This window comes from Varanus komodoensis, unplaced genomic scaffold (assembly GCF_004798865.1).
Source record: "Varanus komodoensis strain SLA01 unplaced genomic scaffold, ASM479886v1 scaffold106, whole genome shotgun sequence".
In the NCBI taxonomy this organism is placed as follows: Eukaryota; Metazoa; Chordata; class Lepidosauria; order Squamata; family Varanidae; genus Varanus; species Varanus komodoensis.
In genome coordinates, this window is record NW_025335301.1 from 54,308 (window position 1) to 78,260 (window position 23,953).

General features: G+C 52.4%; 1 protein-coding gene across 1 annotated transcript in view; it reads right to left on the reverse strand.

The window, feature by feature from the left end:
* NPHP4 (nephrocystin 4) overlaps positions 1–23,953 on the reverse strand; it is a 139,133-nt gene that overhangs the window by 24,116 nt on the left and 91,064 nt on the right. The window contains exons 13-17 of the mRNA XM_044419642.1: positions 23,097–23,248; positions 21,451–21,642; positions 19,786–19,976; positions 15,129–15,289; positions 9,421–9,601 (exon numbers count right to left, since the gene is read on the reverse strand). Coding sequence (XP_044275577.1) covers positions 9,421–9,601; positions 15,129–15,289; positions 19,786–19,976; positions 21,451–21,642; positions 23,097–23,248 — 877 coding nt within the window. The remainder of the gene's footprint in view (positions 1–9,420; positions 9,602–15,128; positions 15,290–19,785; positions 19,977–21,450; positions 21,643–23,096; positions 23,249–23,953) is intronic.

The window sequence follows — 23,953 nt, forward strand, 5'->3', positions numbered from 1 at the left end:
AGAAATTGAGGAGTTTTGGGATAGACCAATGCACTGTCCTGTGGACTGGGGCATGGCTGACTGACCGAAAGCAGAGGGAAACCATTAATGGGGAATCATCGCGATGGTGGCCAGTGACAAGCGGGGTCCCCCAGGGCTCTCCTGGGGCTGATCCTGTTTAATCTTTTCATCAACAACATGGAAGAGGGGGTGAACAAATTCGCAGACAGTACTAAAATGGGGGCAGTGGCTACTCTGGATTCAAAAGTTTCTGGACAGACTATGGAGGTGGGCCAGTAACAAGAGGATGGCGTTCATTGAAGATATGTGCAAGGTCTTGCACCTGGGACATAGTAATGGGTGTCATAAGTACAGATTAGTGCTGGAGAGCAGCACTTGTTAAAAGGATCTTAGGGTGCTGGTCAACTGCAGGCTAAACATGAGTCAGGAGTGTGACACGGTGGTCAAGAGGGCAAACATCACCCTTGGATGCATAGCCAGAAGCATGGCTTCTAGATCAAGATAAGTATTACTGGCACTATATGTGACTGGTATTGTGTTCCGTTTTGGGCCCCTCATTACAAGAGGGATACAGCAAGGTTGGAATCGGTGCAGCGCAGGGCCACAAGGATGAAGGTTGATTTGCAGGGGAAGCCATATGAGAGAGACTGAGGGAGCTGGGCCTTTTCAGCCTGGAGAGGAGGAATCTCAGAGGGGACCTGTATGTTGCTCAGAGGGGCAACATACAGGTATGTGAGGGGATGCAACACAGAGGTGGGTTATGAACTTTTTCCCCTGAGGTGGAAGGCAGGATACGGTCCAATGGAGCAAAGCTCAGGGAACCAAGACTTAGAGTGGATGTCAGGAAATACTTCCTGATGGTTAGGACCCCTAGGGTATGGAATTTAGGACCCCTAGGGCATGGAATGGGCTTCTACGGGAGGTGGTTGAGGCCCCATCAGTGAGGGTGTTCAAAGATAGGCTGGGCATGCACATGGTGGGATGTCATGAGTGGAGCCAGCTGGAGCCAGAGGTCAGACTAGATGACCTGGGAGACCCCTTCTGACTTGCTCTGTTTCTAGGTTTCTTTCTCATGCAGTTCCCTAGAGATACTCATGGCATTTCTCTAGAGATATTCACATAGGGTTTATAGCAATCCACGTGTTCGTAAGTATGGGTTGTTCGTAACCCAGAAGCTTGTAACCCAGGGACGACCTGCACTCTGAAAGAGTGACATCCTGCACACAGGAAATTGCCAGGGCTTCTGCAAGGTTCTCCCACCTCCAGCCAAATATTTATTGTATTTTATTTTGTGTTGTGAGCCGCCCCGAGGCTTCGGCAAGGGGCGGCATAGAAATGTTTTAATAAATAAATAAAATAAATATTTGAGCTGGGCCAGAAGTGGGGTGCTTTCCCCCACAGGCTCTAAGAAGTTCAAAGGCAGCTGTGTTGACCCCTGCGCATGCATCTCATTTCAAAAGCAGGTCCTCTTCTCGAAGGTGGCAGCCACCTCCTAGAATCACCCCCTCCCCTGAACTCCTCAGGAGGCAGAAAATATAGGGGTGCTTTCGCATGTTCTGCAAATATTGTGACTTTCCCTAGCTTATAATTATTATGATGCTGGTCATTATAGCTGGTCCCCCTTATCGTTGCTGCAAGTTCAGAAGTTCTTGCTGTTGCATTCAGCACAGGGGATGGGCAGCTGCTCTTCCGGTTCTTCCTCTTCCAATGCAAATTGGACAGGCAGGCAGCCCTTCAAGCAGAGGACCGCCCTCTGTAAAGAGGGCACTTGGCCATGGCACTTCTGCGCAAACCCGTTTCTGACCTGCTCCCCATCAGTGGCCTCCAGATGGAGCTCCCTGGCTGGACAGCTCAACTGTGAGCTCACCATTCTAGGCGTGTGCAGACTCCCCCAACCAGGGGCCCTCCAGCAGGTGTCGCACGGCCACTTCCACCCCTCTCAGCCAGCATGGCCAGTGGAGGGCACCAAGTTGGCAAAGGCTGCTCGCATGGGCCGCTCCCTCGCCTCGCCGGTCCTCATGGAATTTAAGCCTTCCAGCTCCAGTAATGGGGAGTATGGGTTACATTATAGTGTGCCTAGAAGCACCAAGCAGGCACCGAGTGGTGGGGACCACTAGGAGAAGAAGAGAAAAGGTATAATGTTCCAGATAAGGAACCAAAAGAAGTAGCAGTACAAGTTTAGTGCACATATAGATCATCCCTTGAGGATTTAGGAACATTTAGGAACAGAGCTTTTGCCCTGAGCAGGGGGTTGGACCCGATGGCCTTCTGGCCCCTTCCAACTCTACTGTTCGACGAGTCTATGCCTGTATGCTATGGAAAGTTCAGGGAAACTAAACTCTTGTTCCTTTGAACACAATGGATGCTCAGAAGTGGTTCTGCATTCTTAGCGATACCCTGAGCTTGACAGAGAACACTGATGACCCCAAAGTCTTTCAGTTGCAAGACGGGCCGGGCAAAAGGAAGCAGAAGCACCGGGCTGCCTGGAGGGCCTACATGGATGCGGGACCGGTGTGTGCAAACGGAACTCACCTCCACCGCTTGGGCAGTCTCCGCCTCGCTCTGCGTGGAAGCCTGTCTTTTTTTCTCCATAAATGGAGCGCACAGCGCATTCACCTACCACCCGGGCACACAGCACACATCTCCCCCTAACAAGGCCACTCTTGAGGGATTGCAACCTCTTGCCGCTCACTCAACTGGCCGCTGCTTCCCATGTGTGCTCAGCCCTCCTGAACAGGACAGTGAACACAGGAAAATGTGCCTTCCTTTTATATGCATAGTCAGGCCAGCAACATGATTAATCTTTTTAGATATTGGTCGGTAGAGAAGGGGGTGCTTTGCATGCTCCTCAAGTACCAGACCAGAGAAGCGCGGGGCAGAAGTGCGAGAGTTAAAGTTGCTAACTCTAGTCTTAAGATGTGGTGGGAGAAGACACATCTGTTCCATTTAACCTTTCAAAATGTGCAGATGATGATACTGCCCCATAGCCTATTGGGCTCTCTGGGCGGTTTACAGATTTAAAATACACCTAGGAACAACAAAGTAAGTGATAAAAATACAAGCCACATGTACAGCAGATGATTTTCCAGTGCCGCTGGACCACTTTCCCCTTGTGATCTCTCTCCTCCTGCCCCTTTTCTCAGATCTCTCACAGCCTGGAGCATCTCACCTTCTTTTTCTTCTTTTTTTACAAGAGGCACCAGGACAAGCAAGCCAGAGAAAACAAAACGCACCTTCTCTGGAGCAATGTCAGTAGTGAAGGTGGCACGGCTGGGCTCCCTTCTCCAGTAAGAGGCGCAGCAGGAGGATCCGCAGGGGCAGTCACCCCACTGGGTGCCTGGGGAGAGGCACTCGATGGCCACTTGGCAACCACCTCCTTAGCCTGATTTGCCCCTTCCTGACAAGGGAGCAGAGCTCTGCAGGGCCTCCTCTGCCCTTCAGGAATACGCACCTTGATGCATAACAGCAGACTCACCCAGCCCTTCTACCAGACTGACAGTGCTTTGATCTCTGCCATAACCTGCAAGCCAAAACTCTCTCTCAAAAAATAAAAGACAACTTTCTCCCATCAAAACCCACGGCCCCTTCAGGGAGTAAAAAATTATCAAAGGGGACACCTTGAGCCTTTTTTGCATAAAAGAATCCTTGGTTTGCAGCATGCACAGAACCGAGGTTCTCTGGGAAGAGATGCAAGCCGGCGCCTTCACCCCTTGGACGCGCAAAGGACTGTGGCCTTCTAGCTTCCTGAAGTGCCTCCTTGCTCTGTTGCCCAGATGAGGGAGCATCCTCTCAGAACTATGGCCAACATGCCACCACAGCTTTACAGGCCTACAGTTAGAAGCACTGATCTCATTTTAGGGAAGGTGCCTGAACTATCTGTGGCATTTGGCGCCGGCTAAAGGCGGAACGGGGAACCATTTCCAGCAGACAACTGCATTCTCCTAGAGGCGCTCCATCCAGAATTGCACGCTGGTAGTAAGTGGAGCTGCAGCCAGAAATGAAAGTGATCGGGTCCCTTTTCTCTCTTTTTCACTCTCTCCCAACAGAGAAAAGACTGCTTTTTCTAGGAATCTGAACTGACTGCTTGAGCAGGGCTTTTGAAAGTAAGTCAAGATCTGCGTGTGGCATGGGGGCACAGGTCGCCCAGCCCAGTAAAAGAATCTGTGCAACAGGGAGCCAAAACAGCCTTGCTGGGGGCTCTGGACAGCTAATGCCAGGCTGAGTCCACATGACTGGGTGACAGACCAGTGGTCCTACTTGGCATAAGGCAACCTCATGGGTTGCCTAGTAAATCTCCCCAAGGAAAGTGTAGCACAACCAAGGTGCCACCATGGAAAAGACCCTGCTTTCTTGGACCAAGCCGCAAGAGCTGGCCACAGAAAACAGAGCTGCACTTAACTCTTTGGGCAAGCTCCTACAGAAAAGGGCAGTGGGGATGAGACCCTAATGGTTTCAAGCTGGTCCTACTAGGTTTAAGCCAGCAAGCAGCAGGGGATGATTGTTCCAATGTCAGCAGGGCTGTACAACTGCTCTGGATTTACTGTTTTAGTGGTAATAGAGCTATCCATGGTGCTGAATCCTATCCTCAAAATAGGTTTCAGCACCACATAGTGGCTTTAAAGTCCAGACCAAAATCTGGAGTGGATACACTGTCCACTGATGTTGGAGCTAGCAGCCCCCATTGCCTTAACAGAGCAGTTCTTAGAAGACCCAGAACTGGAGCTGGTGCTCTAGATCAAAGATTTCATGTTTTTAAAATATGCACACACACAGTTGCATAATTCTATAATATTTTAAAGGATCTTTAATTTTTAAACTACAGATTTTTAAGAGTGGTGTAAAACATTCAAAATCTATATAAACATCCATAAACTGGGGGTGCCACTGAGTTTGCTTCTTTGCCTTGCCCGCATATTGGTTACTTCTGTCAATGCCAACCGAAATGCATTCTCCTGAATGGCAGTCGCAGCACTCTGCCAAGACCCTTTTCACTTGCACTAGTGCCAAGCTGGGCATCGCCTGCTCCCTGCATTCTGTGACTTTCTGCCCAGTCTTCTATTTGGTTTCCGTCATCTCAGGTATGAGCTTTCAGAGCCAATGTCTGAAAATATGATGAGCATTCCCCTCACCACCACCTTTTCCTTTGGGGTTTTCCTGCCAGATGATCCTATTTATCAGTTATCTGAGTTTCTTAAAATCATCTTTCCTGAAGTCCAAGGGTGTTTGTGATGACATTCTGATGCTGTTTCTTGTGCTTTCTGGGCTGTTTCAAAAGTGCCCATGAAAAGAGCATCACTTTGCATTTCTTGCCACTGTCTCCCAACCCGGTCTTCATATCCAGAGCCATCGGCTGCAGCAGCAATTTTGCAAGCTCCAGATATCTGAGTACTCTTGGTATAATTTCAGCAAGAAAGATAAAAGAAAGACTACAGATTTGACTGAGTAGTTCAATAGCTGGGTTTTTAGATGAGAAACGTTTTCAGAAGGGAAAGAAGCACAGATGAATATGAGTGTGGGAAGAAGGAAGTCATCTGAATGCACAGCCCTAGCAGGATCTAAGGGTCTAGTCTAAGGGTTTGTGGACAGAGTCCTCTGTGACCCTGGCCCAGAACAATAACATCTACACCTGTAAAAAGGGAAACATAAGATTCCTTGCTGGTTTTCTAAAATTCTCATAATAAAATTGTTCATAAAACATTAGGGGGGAGGCATACCAAATTTAGGGAGGCAGACCCCCTAATTCTGACTATAGATCCACCAGGAAGGGAAAGAAAAGGAGAACAAAGTAAAACATTTTTTAAAGTAAGATTGTTTGGAAGGAAATAAAGCTGATTAATACAAGAACGGAATGAAGTCAGTGTGAGATTTGAGCCAGAAATCTTCAACCTGGGAAAATAAGGAAGGTTGAGGAAGAGCAGGATGATGGACATGAAAGGAAGAGAATTGCTGTGCCTAAAAAAGCTTTCCCCGACCTGGAGTCCCCAGATGTGTTGGACTACAACTCCTAACAGCCTCAATTGCCATGGATGTTGGGAATTGGAGTCTACAGTAACTGCAGACACCAGGCTGAGGAAGGCTTATTGAAAGAATGAGCGAATGCGGGGCAACACAAATAACAAAACAACAACAAAACATCATGAACTGAGCAGCAGACTATAAGAAATAAGTGAAGAAAAATCAAGAAGAAGAAAAGCCGAGAACTGGCTTTGGCTGAAAGAACTAAAATTTCAAAAGAAAAAAATGATATCCCTCAGGGAGAAGGAAGGAAATGCAGGAGAGTCAAACAAATAGGATGGTGAACTTAAAGAGGACAGAACAATGCCATGTGCAGAAATGAAGAAAAAGAGCCTAGCAGAACAAGTGGTATTGCGGGGAGCGTGAGAGCAAATGACTCTCGCATCTGGACTCACAGTCTGGGGATAATCCTTGGGACCTATTGAAATCTCTTAGCAAAAGGCAAGAAGGGAGGAGGACGCGAAGTGGGGAGGAAGGATGAGGCAGGAGGGCCTCAGATTAATTCTGTACATGAAAGGGAAGGGCTGCAGTTGCAGGAACCTCCAAACTAAAGAAACCTAGGGAAGAAGCTGAATACCGTGCCCAGCACTTCTCCCTGCTGGCTGGGGGGATGAGGAGGAAGGCCATGAACTGCCAGGACAGGCCCCGGGGACAGCCCTTCATGACTGGAGCCACTCAGTGTGTGACAGCAAGAAACAGAGGTCAAGCGGCACCAGAGCAGGACAAAAGATGGAGTGGCAGACGGACACTGCAAGCAGGACACGCCATCCTGGGGGCTGTGCTGAGGGCCACACGGAGCCCCCTCTCCTTCCATTCTGGGCAGAAGGACTGGAACTGGTCTGGCCCAATGATGCCGCCACCTCCCACTTGGACTGGAATGGACCCTCCATCACTCCCAGGCAGCACGGCTGGGAAGTGTAGGCCAGGCAGCTGACTGGCTCCTCACCAAACAGCGGGGCAGTCCAATCCGCACACCATGGAGTCCCCGCTGCTCCGCCCTCTCTGAGAGCTTCATGAGATCTTCAGGTTTGCTTTCTTTCGAGGGCCCTGCAAAATCAGAGCGGAGAAGTGGGACCCATCCATCCGCCTTCGCCCTTAGACCTCTTCCTTGCTTGGCCTGGCATTCGGAGCATTGCAGGATTGATCACCGTGGCCCAATGCCTCCTCCCCTACCGCTCACAAAAGAGCTTATCACCCTCTTGCAGGCAAAGTATGAAATGTCAAGTTATGATATGGCAGAATGGAAGCTAATCTTTCTTCTGAAGATAAGATTTTTTCCCTTTAAATGGAGTCACTCTGCCTTTCACAGGCAGATGAGTTAGAGCACCTGCGACGCAAGGCTCTGACCAGCGCAGACTCTTCCCCCTGCCAGGCGCTGTGCTGCGTGTGCACCCGGCCCCTCCCACGCGGGGCACCTGGCTGCTTTGTTGGCATCTAATTGAGTGTTGCCTTTCTCATATTGTCTCCTTCAAAGCCGCCTTGGATTGCCCATTTGTATACAAGGCTAAGAAGAATTAATGGGCTGTGTATCTCCACCAAGCTGCAGCAACCCAGCATTTTTACTGCTGTCAAGACACAGGGCAGGTAATAGGCTTTTGCAGCGTGTGCTGGGAATCTTCCCCAAATCCTCCAAGGAGCTGAGAATCCTTGCTAAGCAGTGGCAAAGCTGATACTTTCCTCAGCCCTACGGGTGCTCATCAGTGTGACCAGAAGAGGCCTGGAAAGCCCAGCTCTGCAAGATCCTAAGCTGTTTTTCCCTGGGAGGCTCTGACCAGAGACAGCCAGTGAGATGGGTGGTCCAGGTTCTGTTCCAAAGTGGGGAGTCACACTGCAGAAAAGAGTGGTCAGCTGACCCTGATCCTCTAGAGATCAGCCAGCAGAAAGGGGAAAAACAACACCTGCTGGGATCCTGGCTGGAACTCAGCCTATTTACAGTGTGTGCAACTTTTGCACTTGTTCAGCCCATGAATGCCTCCCATCCTGCTTCTGCTTCACTCTGTACAGTCTTCTTTTTTAACCTGCATGGAAACTTGCACTCAAATGCATTTTTCAAATATGTGTTCTTCCAGGTTGTTGCATGTCTAGGATTGCAGTCCTATGCATATTAAGACAGCAGAGAGACTTGCAGTGCCATCTCCCAGTAAACATGGCCAGCCAAGGGATGGTGGGAGCTATAGGGGGTTTTCTGTCTTACATGCACACGTAAATGGGATATTTTTGAGCTTGGACCTGCTCCAGAAGAGTTGGGAATCACAAAAGCTACTAGCTAATCACATACTGATTCACAGATTCCTCTGGGAGGTCTGGATTAGATAACAAAATTTGTTTCCAAATGTGCAAGAACTGAATTTGCCAGGCACTCACCGTTGAACTAGATGGGACGTCCAGTGAGGATGCCAGTGGCCTTCCTACCTCAGAGAAGGACACTGTAGCTCTAGCTATGGACAGGCAAATCTGCCCATGTTGGTTTCCCTCAGTTTTGCATTTCTCCAGTTTTAAGTTCAGTTCATCACAAACTTTTAGAATTTAGAAACACAGAAACAGAGTGAGTCAGAAGGGGCCTCCAGGGCCATCTAGCTTGACCCCCAGCTCCAGCCGGCTCTGCTCACGACATGCCCACCATGTGCATGTCCAGCCTATCCTTGAACGCCCTCACTGATGGGGCCTCAACGACCTCCTGTGGAAAACCCATTCCATACCATCAGGAAGTACTTCCTGGCATCCATTCTTTTCTCCATTTGCAAGTTTTGTCCCTCTATATTTTGAGAGGTTTTTAAAGTTTGCATGGAAGTTCAAAAGTATTTTTTGTTGCGCATTCTCCTACTGCATGCATGTTTTATGCATTTAAGCCCAAGACACACAGTTTTTGCAAGCGGTTTTCCTAATATAATCTAAATGGAAACATTGTTTTCTCTAATATACTTTTTCACACATATTTTAATACTACATTTGAAAAAGGGCATATTCTGAAGGAAAGGCTCACATATTGGCATGAAAGTGCAAAATTAGGTATGCTTGCATAAAACCGTGAAGAGAATGACTTACTCCCACATCCCCGAGGATAGTCTCTCCCCATCCACCTATGACTTGGGGATTGTCCTGGGACAAGAGCTCGCCCCCTCCGTGCATGATGCCCCCACACGAATTATACCCATTATATGGGCTAGGTCAGTCCTCCCAGCCTCCAGGCAGTGGGCGATGCCTTCCTTGCAATGCAGTCTGCTGTTGCAGGGTCCTCCCAGCTGGGAGGGAGTATTTTGGCAGCTATTCCCAGCCACAGCCATAAGTGCTCCACCGGCTGGGTTGGGTCATGAAGCTTCCAGCTACCGCTTGAGCCTCTGCTGAATGCAACCTTCTTTCCAGGATGCTCCTCTGGAAAGCAGACGGAATCGGTGGATCTCTTACCTATGTTAGCCAGGCTCAAGTGAAGCCAGCCCCTCACAGTTGCATGGACTCCAATGGGCTGCAGGCACCCATGGCGGAACGCCTCCCCACTCATGGCGGCTGCATCCTGCTTGTACTCCGTGGTGATGACCTCCAGTTCATGGTGGACTTGGACAGCTGTCCGGCCCTGGCGAAGCAAGTGCTGTGGAAGGGAGGAAAGCTCTATCTGAGCACTGCGGATAATCAGGGAAGGCGTAGGCGTGGTGCAGCAATGTGTCGGCCCATTTTAATAGCGGCAGAAGTGCTCGGGCTGGAACTGGCGACTGCACTGCGGCAAACTGCCCAGGGAGGCTGGGCTGCGGGGACAGTATAGAATGAAACCAAGAGTAGTAAGAACTACATGCTAGGGCCAAGAGCAGCAGTGGCACAACAGCGTTACTTCCCGTCCCCACTAATGTGAGAAGGCACTGAATCGTCTTGCTTCCCCTTTTGCAACACTACGAACCACAGCCCTTCTTCTCTCTCCTTTCAGGAATGAGCTGGTCCATGGCTAGCCTCAAACAAGCTTGCTTTTGAACAGCCTCTCATTTCCCCTGTGTGGAATTCATGCCTCCAGATGCTTTTGACTGCAGCTCCTCAAACTCCCAGCAAACACAGCCAATGGCCAGCATTAGGTCAAGGGTAGTGCAAATCATCCAGGTTGTGGAACTTTGTACTCCTGTTTCCATCTGCTCCCCTGTCCCTTCTTGCGTGTCTCTTTACATCGTGACAAAACCTTCTGATAGGGACCTGCCAAGGTCGTCCTTTGCAAAGCACCATGCATCCAGGAGCCACTCTCGAATGACTAAACAAACATTGTTCTAGACCAAGCACATCTTTAGCCTTCTGGTTTTAGCACCATCTGAGTCAGAAATCCCAAGAGAAACATGACAGGACCTCCACCCTGCCCATCATTCTGCCAGCTGGTACACCAGAGCACTACTAGGAAAAGTGTTAGTGTTTAGTTGCTAAGTTTAGTTGCTAAGTCGCGTCATGACCTCATAGACAACATTCCTCCAGGCTGTCCTGTCCTCCACCATCTCTCGGAGTCCACCCAAGCCCACTCCCACTGCCCCAGTGACTCCATCCAGCAACCTCATCCTCTGCATCCCCATCTTTTGCCATCTATTGTTCCCAGCATGAGGCTCTTCTCCGGGGAGTCCTTCCTTCTCATTAGGTGGCCAAAGTATTTGAGCTTCATCTTCAGTATCTGGCCTTCGAAAGAGCAGTCGGGGTTGATCTCCACTAGGACTGACTGGTTTGATTGCCTTGCTGTCCAAGGGGCTCACAGGAGTCTCCTCCAGCACCACAATTCAAGGGCCTCAATCCTTTGGTGCTCAGCCTTCCTTGTGGTCCAGCTCTCACAGCATACGTTACAACTGGGAACACCACAGCCTTGACTATACGCACTTTTGTCAGCAGGGTTATGTCTTTGCTTTTTAGTATGTTAGGAAAAGAGGCTCCCCAAAAAACTCTCAGTCAGTGCGCACGTCGCCCAAGCCTCATTCGCCTTCTGTCGTCAGACCAGGGCTCACCCACTCCAGATAAGAGATCTCAGCCCACTCATAAATCTCACTTGAAGACTTCTACTGGCTCAGCAGTTCCAAGACCCAAGAGAAAAGAGGCAGAAACAGCACATATTTTGGAGTCGTGCTACAGATGCCTCCCCCCACCCCCCGATAGCCTCCCAGCGCAAGTCTGCATGCTCTGCTCCACTCGGCCTGTTCTCTCCTAGGGAACTGTGGGGCAGGGAAGGGAAGTGCTCCAGACATTGCTGGGAATGGGGGAAGTTCCTGCTGCCCAGTGGAGAAAAAAGCCTCTGCTACCAATCTTCTTTGGGAAGCCTCCCTCAGACCGCCCCTCATATCCTGTTTCTTTGGCCAGCCCCCCTGCCCCACACCCCATTTTGGCCCTTAAACCACAGCCTACGAGACAGGCTGTTTGCCTGCAACTGCAGCGCCTCCTCCATCTCTGTGCAGCCCATGTGGCCTCTGCACTCCCATGGAGAGCAGGGGTGGGAAATGCCTGTAGCAAAAGGGCATTGTGGAAAGCCCACCCGTTCCCTCGGTCCTTGAATCACCACGGCAGCCTCGAAGCTGAGATGGGTCGCTGGGGCCCACAGAGCTCGGGCACGGCACCCAGGAGGGACGTCACGGCAGCCGCTCTGAGCACTGCGGTCACCCTTGCCTCCACGGGCCCTGTGCCTTCTGGGCATGGGCTGACTGGCTGAGGATGGACAGGGACCCCCCAGCGCAGGCATGAGGGTGGAAGAGGCCGCCGGCTGCTGGTCTGGCTCAAAGGGCCCGAGGTGGCCATGCTGCACGGGGCGGGATCTCACGCGAGCGCCTGGGGCAGGCGGCCTGGACGGCTCAGCCTTCAGCCTGTGCTGCCCGGAAAGGCCCAGGGTGCAGAGCGAGGTCCAGCACTGGAGGCAAGGGGGACACCAGCCTAGCCCAAGGGCATCCTGGTGAGAAGGAACGGTACGAAAGGAGAGAGCATCGGGCCAGGGAGCTTCCTTGTCTCTACGAGAAATGGGGCATGAGGTGCATGATTCTCCACCATGCCCTGCTGCTGGGATGGGAGAGCAAGATGCCACCTTCCAAGACGGCAATGAAGATCTGTCACAGCCAGTTTCCTGAACTGCACAGAAGCCCGTGCTTACGGGACAACTGCTACTCAGTACTGTCTGTTGAACAGGAGAAGCTAAATTCCAGACCTCTTGGAGAAAGTGTGCCACCTTTGGAGGTGAGGAGATGCAGAAGCCTTCTCTGGAAAGGTGGGAAGTAGAGACAGTCACCAAGTAGACACAGGGGGAAGGAAGTTTCAATTTTCAAATTTCAGTTAAACTGATAGCAGGAACTGCAGCACCTGACACAAGCTGCAACCCAGGGGGTCAAAGTCTCTGGGAGATGCAAAGGACAAGAAAGCATAGGACCATCTCCCTGTGGGTTTGCACATGGCACTCAGAATGCACTGGACTGGAGCAGGAACCTTCTGGTCAGTAACGAGCACCAGATCCTACAAGGCATCATGCAAAGCATTCAAAGGCCTAGGAGTCAAACTCTGCTTTGCTCTCAGGTGAGAAGATACAGCACTGTTGGAAGCTAAATTTTATTCCCCCCCCCCCCCCCACACACACATCTGACACAGAAACAGGGCAGCCATGGCCTGTGTGGCCTCCACAGGATGACCAGGACTCCCAGCAAGGGCAGTAGCATGTCCAGCAGCATTGGCTCGTAGGACGCACTCTCTGGCCTTGAGACCTTCTCTAAGGGACTTCCCATTCCAAGCACCTGCCACAGCCAGAGCGGGGATTTGGGCCCGCACTGATGTCCCTTGCCATGTCGGGAGGCGCTGCCTGCCGCAGCGATGCCACCGAGCAGGCAGCATCTAGGGAGCCAGGGTGCTGCTTGCAAGGCCTTCCAGACCAAGGTGACGAGTGTTGATCACGGCCAGGTGGCGAGGGAGAGTGATTGTACAGGGAAGCATCACTGATCTCCCCCTCTGGCACCAGGGCAATGAAAGCGGGATCTTGGGTTTTGACCAGCATCAATATCCAGTACTGTAGCTCTGATGGCAGAGCAGGAAGAGCAGCTGAGTTGGAGCTCATGATGGTAGTTGGTCCTGCACCAATTTTGCCACCTGCTTGAGCCTTTCTTTCACATTGGAAGACGAAGCCACAGATGATTTTGAAGCGTGGCTGTTTCGGCTGGCTTCCTTGCTAACTAAACTGTCCACAACCGCTTTGGTGTTGGTGAGACCCAGGGACTCTGTTGTCTCAAGGCTGGAGCTAGGCTATGAGCCAAATCCAACTGAGACCCTGGTAGAGGCTTCCGCAAGGCAGACACACCTCCAGCTGGGCCAGGGTGAGGATTCAGCCATGGTCTCCCTGGCTCCTCCACAGCCTCTGAATTATTGAGACCGGTTCCTTCAGGCTTGCTTTGTGAAAGCATGGCAAAGTACCCTGGCCTCCACCTTATACTTCCCTCCAAGGCAAAAGAGGCACAGGGAATGCCCATCAGTCACAGTGGACAGGCTTCCAAAAAGGCGACTGGGGAGCCACAAACCTGCTAGGTGATCACTAGGCTGTGGAAAACAGAACAGTAAAATAATAAAAGTGAAGTAAAGGGGTGATGAACAATAATCAAAGAGAGAGAAAGACCGACCAACAGACAGACCTTGGCAAAAATTTTCAGACAAACTGAATGCAGAAAAGTTCCCTAACCAGGCTACCGCAGGTCAAAAAGGGTCAAAGGAGGTCAGAAAAGAACTGAGGAACTAAAAAGCAGAACACCCCAGGGACACACAGGCTGGGACAGTGAGGTGCAGCGATTGGCCAAAATTCCTCAGTGACAGAAATTTCTCAGACTGAGTTCCATGCAGGAGCACAGCCCATATGGATGATGCCCAGAGACCTCAAAGAAGATGCTCCAGTTGGATCTTCAGCTCAGCAGTGGACAAAAACAGATTTATTCCCTGCTGCCCAAGAGGACAGGCCTATGAAGAGCGGACAGCAATGTTGGGGGAGCAGGTTTCAGCCAAGTGTTGAGAGAAACATCCTAACAGAAAGATGGAGCAGATTACCAGGGAAAATAGTGGGCCCTCCTTTGTGGGAGGCATTTAAGCAGAGGCTGGACTCCATCTGTCAGGAAACCTGCTGCCACATCTTGCATTAAATAGGAGTTGGACTAAATGACCTCCAAAGCACCTTCCCACTCTCTGCTTCTATGAATATGCACCACTTCCCTCACCATGAACCAAGCAGCACATGCTGTGATTATCTCTTAAATCTCATAACAATCAGAACAGTACTAGCCAGAGTCTCCTCCCACCACCCTTTCTGTTTAAGCAATGGAATCTGTACCTTCGCCACGAGTGCTGAGCACTGCGACCTCCAGTGAGTGGTGCAGAAATGCAGCCATCCTGAAGCATCATTGTATGTGAGCAGAAATGAACACTCGGTGTGCCAGTGTGAGCAAGTAACTGTGCACACCTGCGTGCGTGTGCACGCACTCCCCAGCCAAGGCACCCAATTGAGAAGGCCAGGAAGCCGGCCACCTGCCACACATTGTGCTCCTTTTTTGAGCCAGATGTTGATTATCGAAGTGTTCCTGCTCATCGTCATGATTAGGGGTTTAGCCTGAAATAGGAGGCAGCATCCTGAGGCTACTGAGCTCATCTCAGAAGGTCTGTTCAGGCCTCTGGCGGGGCTGCCTGCCCCTTTCCCAGCAATCCACTGGACAGGCAGGGGCAGAGGGGAAGAGTGAAAAGGCCCTGGCCCCCTTGCCACCAGATGCCGCTCCGAACAGGTGGTCCCCTAGGGAATCCCCTCCAATCCCTTGACGGGGACAGCAAAATCCGTGGGCTTAAACGAGGGGCTCCCAAGAGAGCCACACCCCTTTCCTTTGCTCCACCTCGCCTTCTTGCAACCGTTGACCATTTGGTGGTTTTCTGGCTTCGGTGCGTTGGCATGACCACCCTGTGGCTTGGTTCCCGGCAGCAAGAGCATTCTTAAGCTAAAATAGGATGGTGTTTCCACTAATTTTGCACGCACACACACTCCCTGCCTCACACACTTTGTGTTCTTGCTGCCTGCCATGAAACATAGTCCCTGAAGGGGAGACAGCAGTTCTGCCTCCCTGTCCCCTGTGGCTCCTCCCTGCTCCCCGGACACAGCCAACAGAGCCCACCTTCAGCTTTACGGCGGCAGATCCCACCAGCAGCAGGGAGTCTCCATCCCAGAGGTCCATTTGCAGGGTGTGCTCCGCGAGGTAACGGAAAAACCACCGCTGTTCACCAGGCTTGAGAAAAGCAGGATCCACCATGTAGCTCAGCTGGAAACCTGGGGAGCCTGTTTGAGAAAGCAGCTCATCATGGGGGCATTAATGACACAACACCCTGAGCAGGAGAGACACTCCCCCAAGCCCCAGAAGCTTTCGCCAACCATTGCAAGCTGGTCCATAAGAGCAACTGGCCCACAAAAGCTTGCCGCTAGCCCTCACACCAACTCCTGTTATTGCTATGCATGTGGCCAACCACAGACTCCTTGAATGGAAAAGCTGGGAACCGGGCTGCCTCGGCAGCAGGAGGGCTCCCCTGTGGACTCTTGGCCCCCCATCCAGTGAGTCTGCTGAGTGCCTTCTGCCTCCCATCTCTGGAGGGGAGGGCCAGGACTGTATCTCCAGCTGCCAGGGAACAAAATAATCTGAACATACACACACACACACACACACTCTCCCAATAATCACAAATGAGCACCTTTAATAATAGGCTTGTCATGATCCGTACCTTCTGCACTGCCTTGCCTTCTGACCTCACTGTTTACAATTCCCACCATGGCTGCCACCCTCCTGCATACCGTAGAAAAGCCCTGGAATGCTGCAGTGTGCCAGACACCTGATGGAGTGGCCACAGCACACCAGATGCTTGGGCCAGAATGAATTTGTTATCTGTAAGGCTCCGTGAAACTCCTTGCTGCATTTGCTGCAATAGCTGTCCCCTGGAAATTAATATAACCCGGGCGGCCCCTCTAATTGCCAAACATCTTGTAAAGACAGATCAGGGTTGTTCAGGACACATGGGCAGCATCCTCCTCAAGCACGGGCTACGCTGAAAGGTGTGTCCCACTCTACTTGGCATTTGCATGGACCATTCCACACGCGGGAAGGGAGACTTTCTGAACTCCGGCAGCCTTTCCCAAATGAGGGTCCTGCAGATGCATTGGACTACGAGTCCCATAATCTGGCTAGGGGTTTAGAGGAGTTCTAGCCCAACTCACCTGGTGGGCACCAGGTCGGGAGAGGCTGAATTGAAGATTCTGCCTCTCCTAGGACCAAGTTCTAACAAAACCACAAAATGCATTGCACTGTGGGGAAAAAAACCTGGATGGATCTAGACTGGCAACCCAGAGGAGTAGGGAAATCAGTCCCTCCATCTGCCCAGCTCATGCCACAGCCAGCAGCCCCGATGGCCCAGTTCCTGTCCTGGGTCTTATGGCTAATGGGGAGGGCTGAAAATCAATCAATCAATCAATCAATCAATCAAATACATACATACCTACATACATACATACAGTACATACCACTGCAGACCGCAGGTGCAGCTTACATGACCACAAGTTTCTCTACATCAAACTGATGGAATAAAAATCCACGCACCAGGTGGAAGGGCCCTTGCCTGTCCCTCTGCCTGAGGTGCTGCTTTCCTGTGAGCTGGGAACTCCCCCATGGAGAAAATCCCACCGTGTGAAGCGAGACGCAGAGACTTTCTCTAAAGCAGGGCCCAGAACTGCTCCCCGGGGCTTTAAGCGCCCAGAAGAATCTGCTTGGCTTTGAGGGCTCCTGCCGCTCTCACGGGATCATGGCTGCATTTTATTTATTTATTTATTTACTTACTTACAAATAAATCAATTAAAATACTATAAATTAACAATATAAAAACAAGTTAACAATATAAAATAAGTCACCCTGGCCAAAAAATAAAATAAATAAATACTATTAACAGTTAAAATGATGTTTGAATAAAAAGGTCTTCGCCTGGCGCTGAAAAACAAATAACGACGGCGCCAGGCGGACCTCTCTGGGGAGCGCATTCCATAGATTGGGCGTGACCGCAGAGAAAGCCCTCCTCCGAGTACTTACCCTCCTAATTTCCTTCACGGAGGGTTCCCGGAGAAGGGCCTCTCCCGTTGATCTCAGGGGGTGGGCGGGCATATATGGATGTAAGCGCTCCTTCAGGTAACCAGGACACAAGCCGTTTAGGGCTTTATAGGTCATCACCAACATCTTGAATTGGGCCCGGACTTCAATGGGAAGCCAGTGAAGCTGACGGAGAACTGGAGTCATGTGAACATAACGCCCAGTCCCCGTCAGCAACCTGGCAGCTCTATTTTGAACCAATTGAAGTATCCGGACCATCTTCAAGGGTAGCCCCACGTAGAGTGTGTTACAGAAGTCAAGGCAGGAAGTCACCAACGCGTGTGTCACTGTCGCCAGGCAGTCGTACTCCAGGTAGGGGCGCAGCTGATGGATCAGCCGAAGCTGAAAGAAAGCGCTCCTCGCCACCGCTGTCACCTGGGCTTCCAGTGAAAGCTCTGGGTCGAGGAGCACTCCCAAGCTGCGGACCTTGTCCCTAAGAGGGAGTGCAACCCCATTCAGGACTAGGTTCAATTCACCCTCACCGAAGCCCGATCCGCCAACCAACAGGACCTCCGTCTTGTCTGGATTGAGCTTCAGTTTATTGGCCCTCATCCAGCTCATTACCTTGGCCAGGCACCGGTTCAGCACAGCCACTGCCTCACCTGGATTGGTGGAAAATGAGAGGCAGATCTGGGTATCATCAGCGTACTGATGATTCCGCAGCCCACACCTCCTGATGACCTCTCCCAGTGGTTTCATATAGATGTTAAACAGCAAAGGGGACAAAATGGAGCCCTGTGGTACTCCATGGCATAGCTGCCATGGTGCAGAGCCATAGTCCCCCAGCACCACCTTCTGGAATCGGTCATTGAGATAGGAGCGGAACCACTGCAAAGCAGTGCCTCCAACCCCCAGTCCCACTAGCCTACCCAGAAGGATACCATGGTCAATGGTTTCGAAAGCCGCTGAGAGGTCCAGAAGAACCAACAGGCCATGAGAGCGGCGTCAGCTGGCCCCCAGCTCGGCGGCGCGCCTCAGGTCTGGCGGCGGCAGCGATGACAGCGCGGCGCGGCAGGTGATCTGAGCCGCGGAGCGCGGCGGGTGTTCGGGGATGGGGGAGGGAGCTCCAAGCACAAAAGAAACTCCTGCTTTTCCAGTGCCTCCTGCACACCAGACCCCTGGCTTAAGACCATGGCAGTGCCCCAGGTGGCTCTGGGAAGCTTCAATTTTAGTGAAAAGGAAGTGCAGTCTCCTGGTGTTTCGACACAAGTGTGTCTTAACTTCCCTCAGATTGTGCCCTAAGCAATTCTGTAAGCTTCCTTTGGAATATTATATAGAAAAGCTGGGTAGAAAAGCCTAGGAAAGTCCATGGAAGGACTGTTTGCTGCCCCCTCCTCCTCCCCACAGCCGACTGTGCCTGCCAAGACCTCACTGGGGTCCCTCTGGCCATGTGGGGAAGGGCCTGGACATCCGTCCTGGGGAGGAGATGACGAGCATCCCTTCAGTGAACTTATCTGAGCCTCTCAGAGCTCCAGCGGGGTGGAGGCTTGACCTGCTCCTCAGTGCCTTGAACACTGGGAGATCCTAACGAGCTATTTCTGCAGCTTGACTACAGAGACCAACTTGAAGTGGGGAGGGGAGCTCGGTACATGAGCAAGACAGCTGGCATGAGGCCTCCACAACATGGGGTGCAGCTTGCTATGTCTGCCTTAGAAAGAAGCCAAGGACTGGCAGCAGGTGCGTCAGGGCCCCTGCCAGCTCAGCCTGGGCATCAGGCAGGAGACGGGAAGCAGGATTAAACTCGCTCTCAGGGCCAGCTCCATTTCCATCATATGGACAGAAGGATGGATGTTGCTGACAGGCAGCTGAGGATGGAGGCCTGTGGGTGCACCCGAGTGCAGGTTTTTGCACTGTGGGGCGGGGGGTGCAGTGTCTTGAAGCAAGAGGCGGCTGTACTCCAGCCGGCCTCGTGGTCGTCCCCGCCACATGGCCCCCTCTCCATCCTGTGCAAAGCAGAGCGCTGACAGTTGGCTGTGAGGTTCAAGCGCTGTGAAAGAGAAGGCCTCTGAGACAGCAGAGCCAACCCTGAACCTCAATTGGCTGGGGAGGATGGAAGATGTAGCCCAAAATGTGGAGGGCGCTGAGGAGGGATGCTGTGTTATGCAACACAGGCCTGAACACTACCAAGGAAAGTCTGCTCCTGGAGAACTGAATTGCCCCGATTCTAACCGCTTCTGGAGGCCCTGGGTGAAGCTGCTGAGGTCCTAGGTCAAGGCAGAGAGGGAGCCCCACCCCAGTGTTGCTGGACTACCACTCCCATCCCCCCCGACAACAGGCCAGGCTGACTGGGAATCCAGCACCATCCAGAGCAGTGGTTTTCCGCCACCGGTCCATGGGCCAGCGCCAGCCCACAGGAGATTTCCTGCCAGTCCATGGGGTGGGGTGGGGGTGCATCCCACTCGCCAGAGACCAGTGCGGGGGCTGGCTGGGCTCACCGCCTCATCCTTGGTCAGCATCACGTTCGTGGAGGGTGCACCGCGGAGGGGAGAGACGGCTCGGTGGGAGCCACACCATGCTGATTTTGATATTTTATCCTTTGTTGGCATTTTTTGTTGCTCAGTTTCTGGTTGTTTTGGAGTATGAAAAGAGCTCACCTCTTAGAAACGGGGGGGGGGGGAGATTCTACCCTCCTGCTGCTCTCAGGCCTTACCAAGGTTCAGGGTCCCATCTCGGTTCATCTGCACCAAGATGTGGGAAGAGGCGGCCAGCGGAGCTGCTCCAGAGGCGTCTGTCTGGACCAGCTGCAGTCGCGGTGTCGTGACCGGAGGAAACCGGTAAAACTGGAAGGTGAAATAGATGGCTTGTGGTCCTGTCACTGCAGCGATCCCATCCTGGGCGGCCCTTGTCGAACAAGCCAGAGGAACAGAGCACAGTTGGTCCGCTGCTCTTAGGAGCTGATGCTCCACCAGCCCCAAGCCACACACCAGCACCTTCCAGACGGCCGTTGACAGGCTCCAAGCCTGCACCCTAGGAGGGCTGCAGAGTGCCAGCAAGGGTGCATTCCCCAAAGAGCTGAAGCCTTCTGTGAAACCAAACCCTGCACAGGGGAGACTGCCCATGGCATCTCTGCATGAGTCCCTGCTCTGATCCTGCCTCCCTCCAGTTCCGCTCACTTGGGACTGGAGAATTCTGCCAACCTGGCTGTCATGGAGACCCTTCCTGCTGGAGACCCATGTGCCTTTTGGAAGCTTTATACAATCTCCCTGCCTGCACTGGCTGTTGGAACTCAGAATTAAGTAGGGAATGTCTAATGATCCATATTAAATCTGCTTTCCTTGTTTTTCCTTTCCTGCCTACCCTGAGCCTTAAACCCCTAAGTATCTTGCTTTGCCACCCCAACCCTGCCCCTAGAAAACAAGTTTCTAGCCCTCATGGCTATGCAGACACTTCTAGAAACATGAAGGCAATGGCAGTGATAGTTTCTTAGATGGTACCATGAGAGCCTAGACCTGCCAGAGATCATAAGGAGGGGGTGAGAGAGACTGGACCCAATTCATTCCTAGATTAAAATCTGTCCAACAAAACCAAGTGAGTATGAGTCACAGAAAAACTGCTTAAATTGTGAGTTGCCCAGAGGTGCTGCAGCACAATCGGGCAGCATACAAGTGTCACAAACAAACAAACAAACAAACAAACGGGGCCTCAGCAATCTCTAGCAGTTGCTAAACCATTTCTGTGTGTGTGGTTTCCATGGCAGTTGCAGAAAAGGGTGTCAAGGAAGCAACTCCAAGCTCCCCAGCCTTTCTCAAGAAAGGATCCAGGAATGAGATCAGAGCATGTGACCTGAGCAAAAGGGCAGCAAGAAACGCCCTTTCTCCTTAAGTATATATCAGAGCCGAGCCAAAGGTCCAACTGTCCCCTGGAGAACGTGGCTTGCATTCTATCCCACTCCTCAGCCCCGCAAAGGAGAGGAGGATATGGCCGGTAAGAATGTTTCAGCAAACAGTTATGCAAATCAGGGAAGCACTGAAGTGATGCCCTCTTCCACATTTCCTCCGAGAAGTTGTTCTTGTTGGACTAGCTCAGGGAATGAGCTGCTTTCCCACCCCAGGTTCCTGGCCAGTCGGGTCAGAAATTGCGGCGCAGCGTTCTCCAGAAACTGGAACATCCGTCAGCAAACAAGCCAACAAACTGCACTTTGTCACTGCCATCAATGGTTTAGTTTGCTTTGTGTGAGCAGAGCCATTTGGCCAGGACTCAGAAGAAAAGTGGGGACATTTTTGAAGCAGCCTTCGAACAACTACTGCAAAATTGGAAGCATTTTTTCAATATATATAACAGTAGAAGCCAGACTATACACTTGCTGGGGCCTTACCTGGTAAATGAGAGAAAGTGCAAGACGATCTCATTGTTTTGCAAGAGGTCTGCTTCTTCAAGTTGTGGATTGTAGTTCACAGGGTCTGTCGGATTCACCATTTGAACAGGCTCCTTATTGCAGTCCAGGAGCTCAGGAAAGCCAGAGGCACGGAGGCGGGCAAGAGAGGCCCGCGTGGGGGCAGTGCTAGGACTGGAGAACAGGCAGGTGTCCACGGGTGAGGATGGGGCAGGAAACCAGAGGCTCCGCACAGAGGATGCCGCCTGTGGTCCATGATCCTTGCCATGCGGCTAACCTTAGTGCAAGCCCATGCTGGGCCCAATCTAGCTTGGAGGCAGGGGAGGTCTAAACCTCCCTAGCTGGACACATTTCCCCACAAAATTCCTCACACCACCATCACAGGATGTAAGCAAAGGAGTTTTGCAGGGAAACAGGAGCATGTGGAAAAGCTTAACCCTCCCCTTCCTGTCTGTGGTGGTCCCAATCCTGATGAGGGGGCCTAAAAATAAGGTAGCATGTGGTTTGACCATGTGCCTGTTCCCAGAACTTCTCCTGGAAGCATCAGCTGGGCTTAAGAACAGGGGGAACAAAAAGCCAGGTTTTCAGCAGCTGAAAAACTGTGGCTGGCAAGCTACCCACCCCAGGGAAACTCTTGTTAGTCTTCCTCTAAAAACTACTCTACTTCTGAAACTTTTTAATCTACTTCGGAAGCTTTTGTTAATCTGGCAGTCTTCCCAGCCCCTGGAAACACTTGGGGTCTCCTTCATTTTGCCAGCGGCATCGGTACGCCTACATGGTCAGGGCCTGTCAGCCCGCAGGTGTGCTGTCAGAAGGTGGCCCAGGGAGGTGCAGGAGCGCAGCTTTCTGCTCAATGTGCAGCTGGATCAAGGCCACCAGCTGAACAGCCACTCGCAAAAGAAACTCCTGCTTTTCCAGTGCCTCCTGCACACCAGACCCCTGGCTTGAGACCATGGCAGTGCCCCAGGTGGCTCTGGGAAGGATTCCTCCTGTCAAAGCATCTAGATTGGAAAGCCTGGGGCGGAGCCAAGGGGAGGGGGCATGGCCTCTTGGGACACCCCAGAGGGACACACAAGGATCCGGGGCGGGCCAGATTCAGCCCATGGGCTTGTGCTTCGGCCCCCACTGCTCCACGGGAAAAAGCACTGGATGTTCTCCCTTGGCAACACCCGAGAAGAGCAGAGCGCAATGCTGCATAACCACGAGGGCCCGCCCGCCCACCTACCTGCCCAGACGCGCGTGCTCCACGGCTGGAGCCAAGGAGCCCTCTCCTGCCACAGCATCTGAGGAGTGCTGCCTCAGAGCTGCAGGTCACTGCTCGACATGCGGATCCCTCCCCGATGCCTCAGCCCTTCCAAGCAGGATGTGGGGCTGAATGCCCTCTATTTCCCCTTAGAGCCCTCTCCAGGCCGGCCTCTACCCAACCCACCAGTGCAAAGCAAGCTCCCCCTGCTTTGCTGAGATTCTGCCGATGAGGCTGCACTTCTGGCAGCTGCGGTTCCTCCAGAGCAGCACTGCAGGGAGTCCCCCCCCCCCCCCGTGGTCCAATGGCCCCGCCTGCTGGGCCAGCACCAGCCACCAGGCATCCCAGCTGGCGAGCGGTCCCAGCCCCCAGGCCCAGGCCTCACCTTCCGACGGGAGCCCCTGGGGCCAGGATGGGCACGTGCACCGGGGTGAAGGGCAGCTCCTGGAGCTGCTCTGCTGGGGAGGCTTCCTGAGCCGAGGAGTCACAGCTGAGGTCCATCTCCAGGTGCGTGATGCTCCCACGTGGGCTCTTCTGCTTGAAAATTGAAGGAAAGGGAGGAAAGGGGCACCTGAGAGACACGCAGGGGCTGACATGGCGGCAGGGGAAGGACTTCCCTGGGGTGGCCAGAAACATTGGGCAACCAACATGAGGGGTCAACATGCCCTCCGCTCTTCTCTCTGCCCCCTATTCTGCCCCACATGGTTTTCCTTCCCTTCAGTGGGACCCTGTGGGCAAGAGGCTCTCTGTGGAAAGGGCAGCTTCCTGAGAATCTCAGCTCTCGTGTGCAGGAAAGATCTTCCCGTTCTTGTGGCCACCAAGACAGGCCTGCCAGGGGTGTGGGCAGTGCTGAACCAGGTGCCCAGCTGTGGGGAACGTGGGGGGAGCCACCACCCTGGACCATGTGGCCTCCCCCTAGGACAGCAAAACAAACAAACAAAACCAACAACAACAATAATAGTGGAAAATAAGTGAGCAGGTTGAAAGGGGCTGCTCATGTGAGACCCACAATGCTGGTTTTCTGAGGCATCTGCTAATGACTGGAGATTGCGTCAAGTCCAGATCAGGCCCTGGAAGTCGCGACATGCGAGGGCGGCCTGCCTGCAGCCGGTCCCCCAGATGAGCTGGGCTGCCAGGCCCGCCCCAGCTGGCAACTGCGAGAGCCGCCGCTGGCTGGAGCATCTGGAGGGCACAGGGTGGAGGGGCACGGAAGCAGCGCAGTGTTTGCCTCTGACCCCAGGT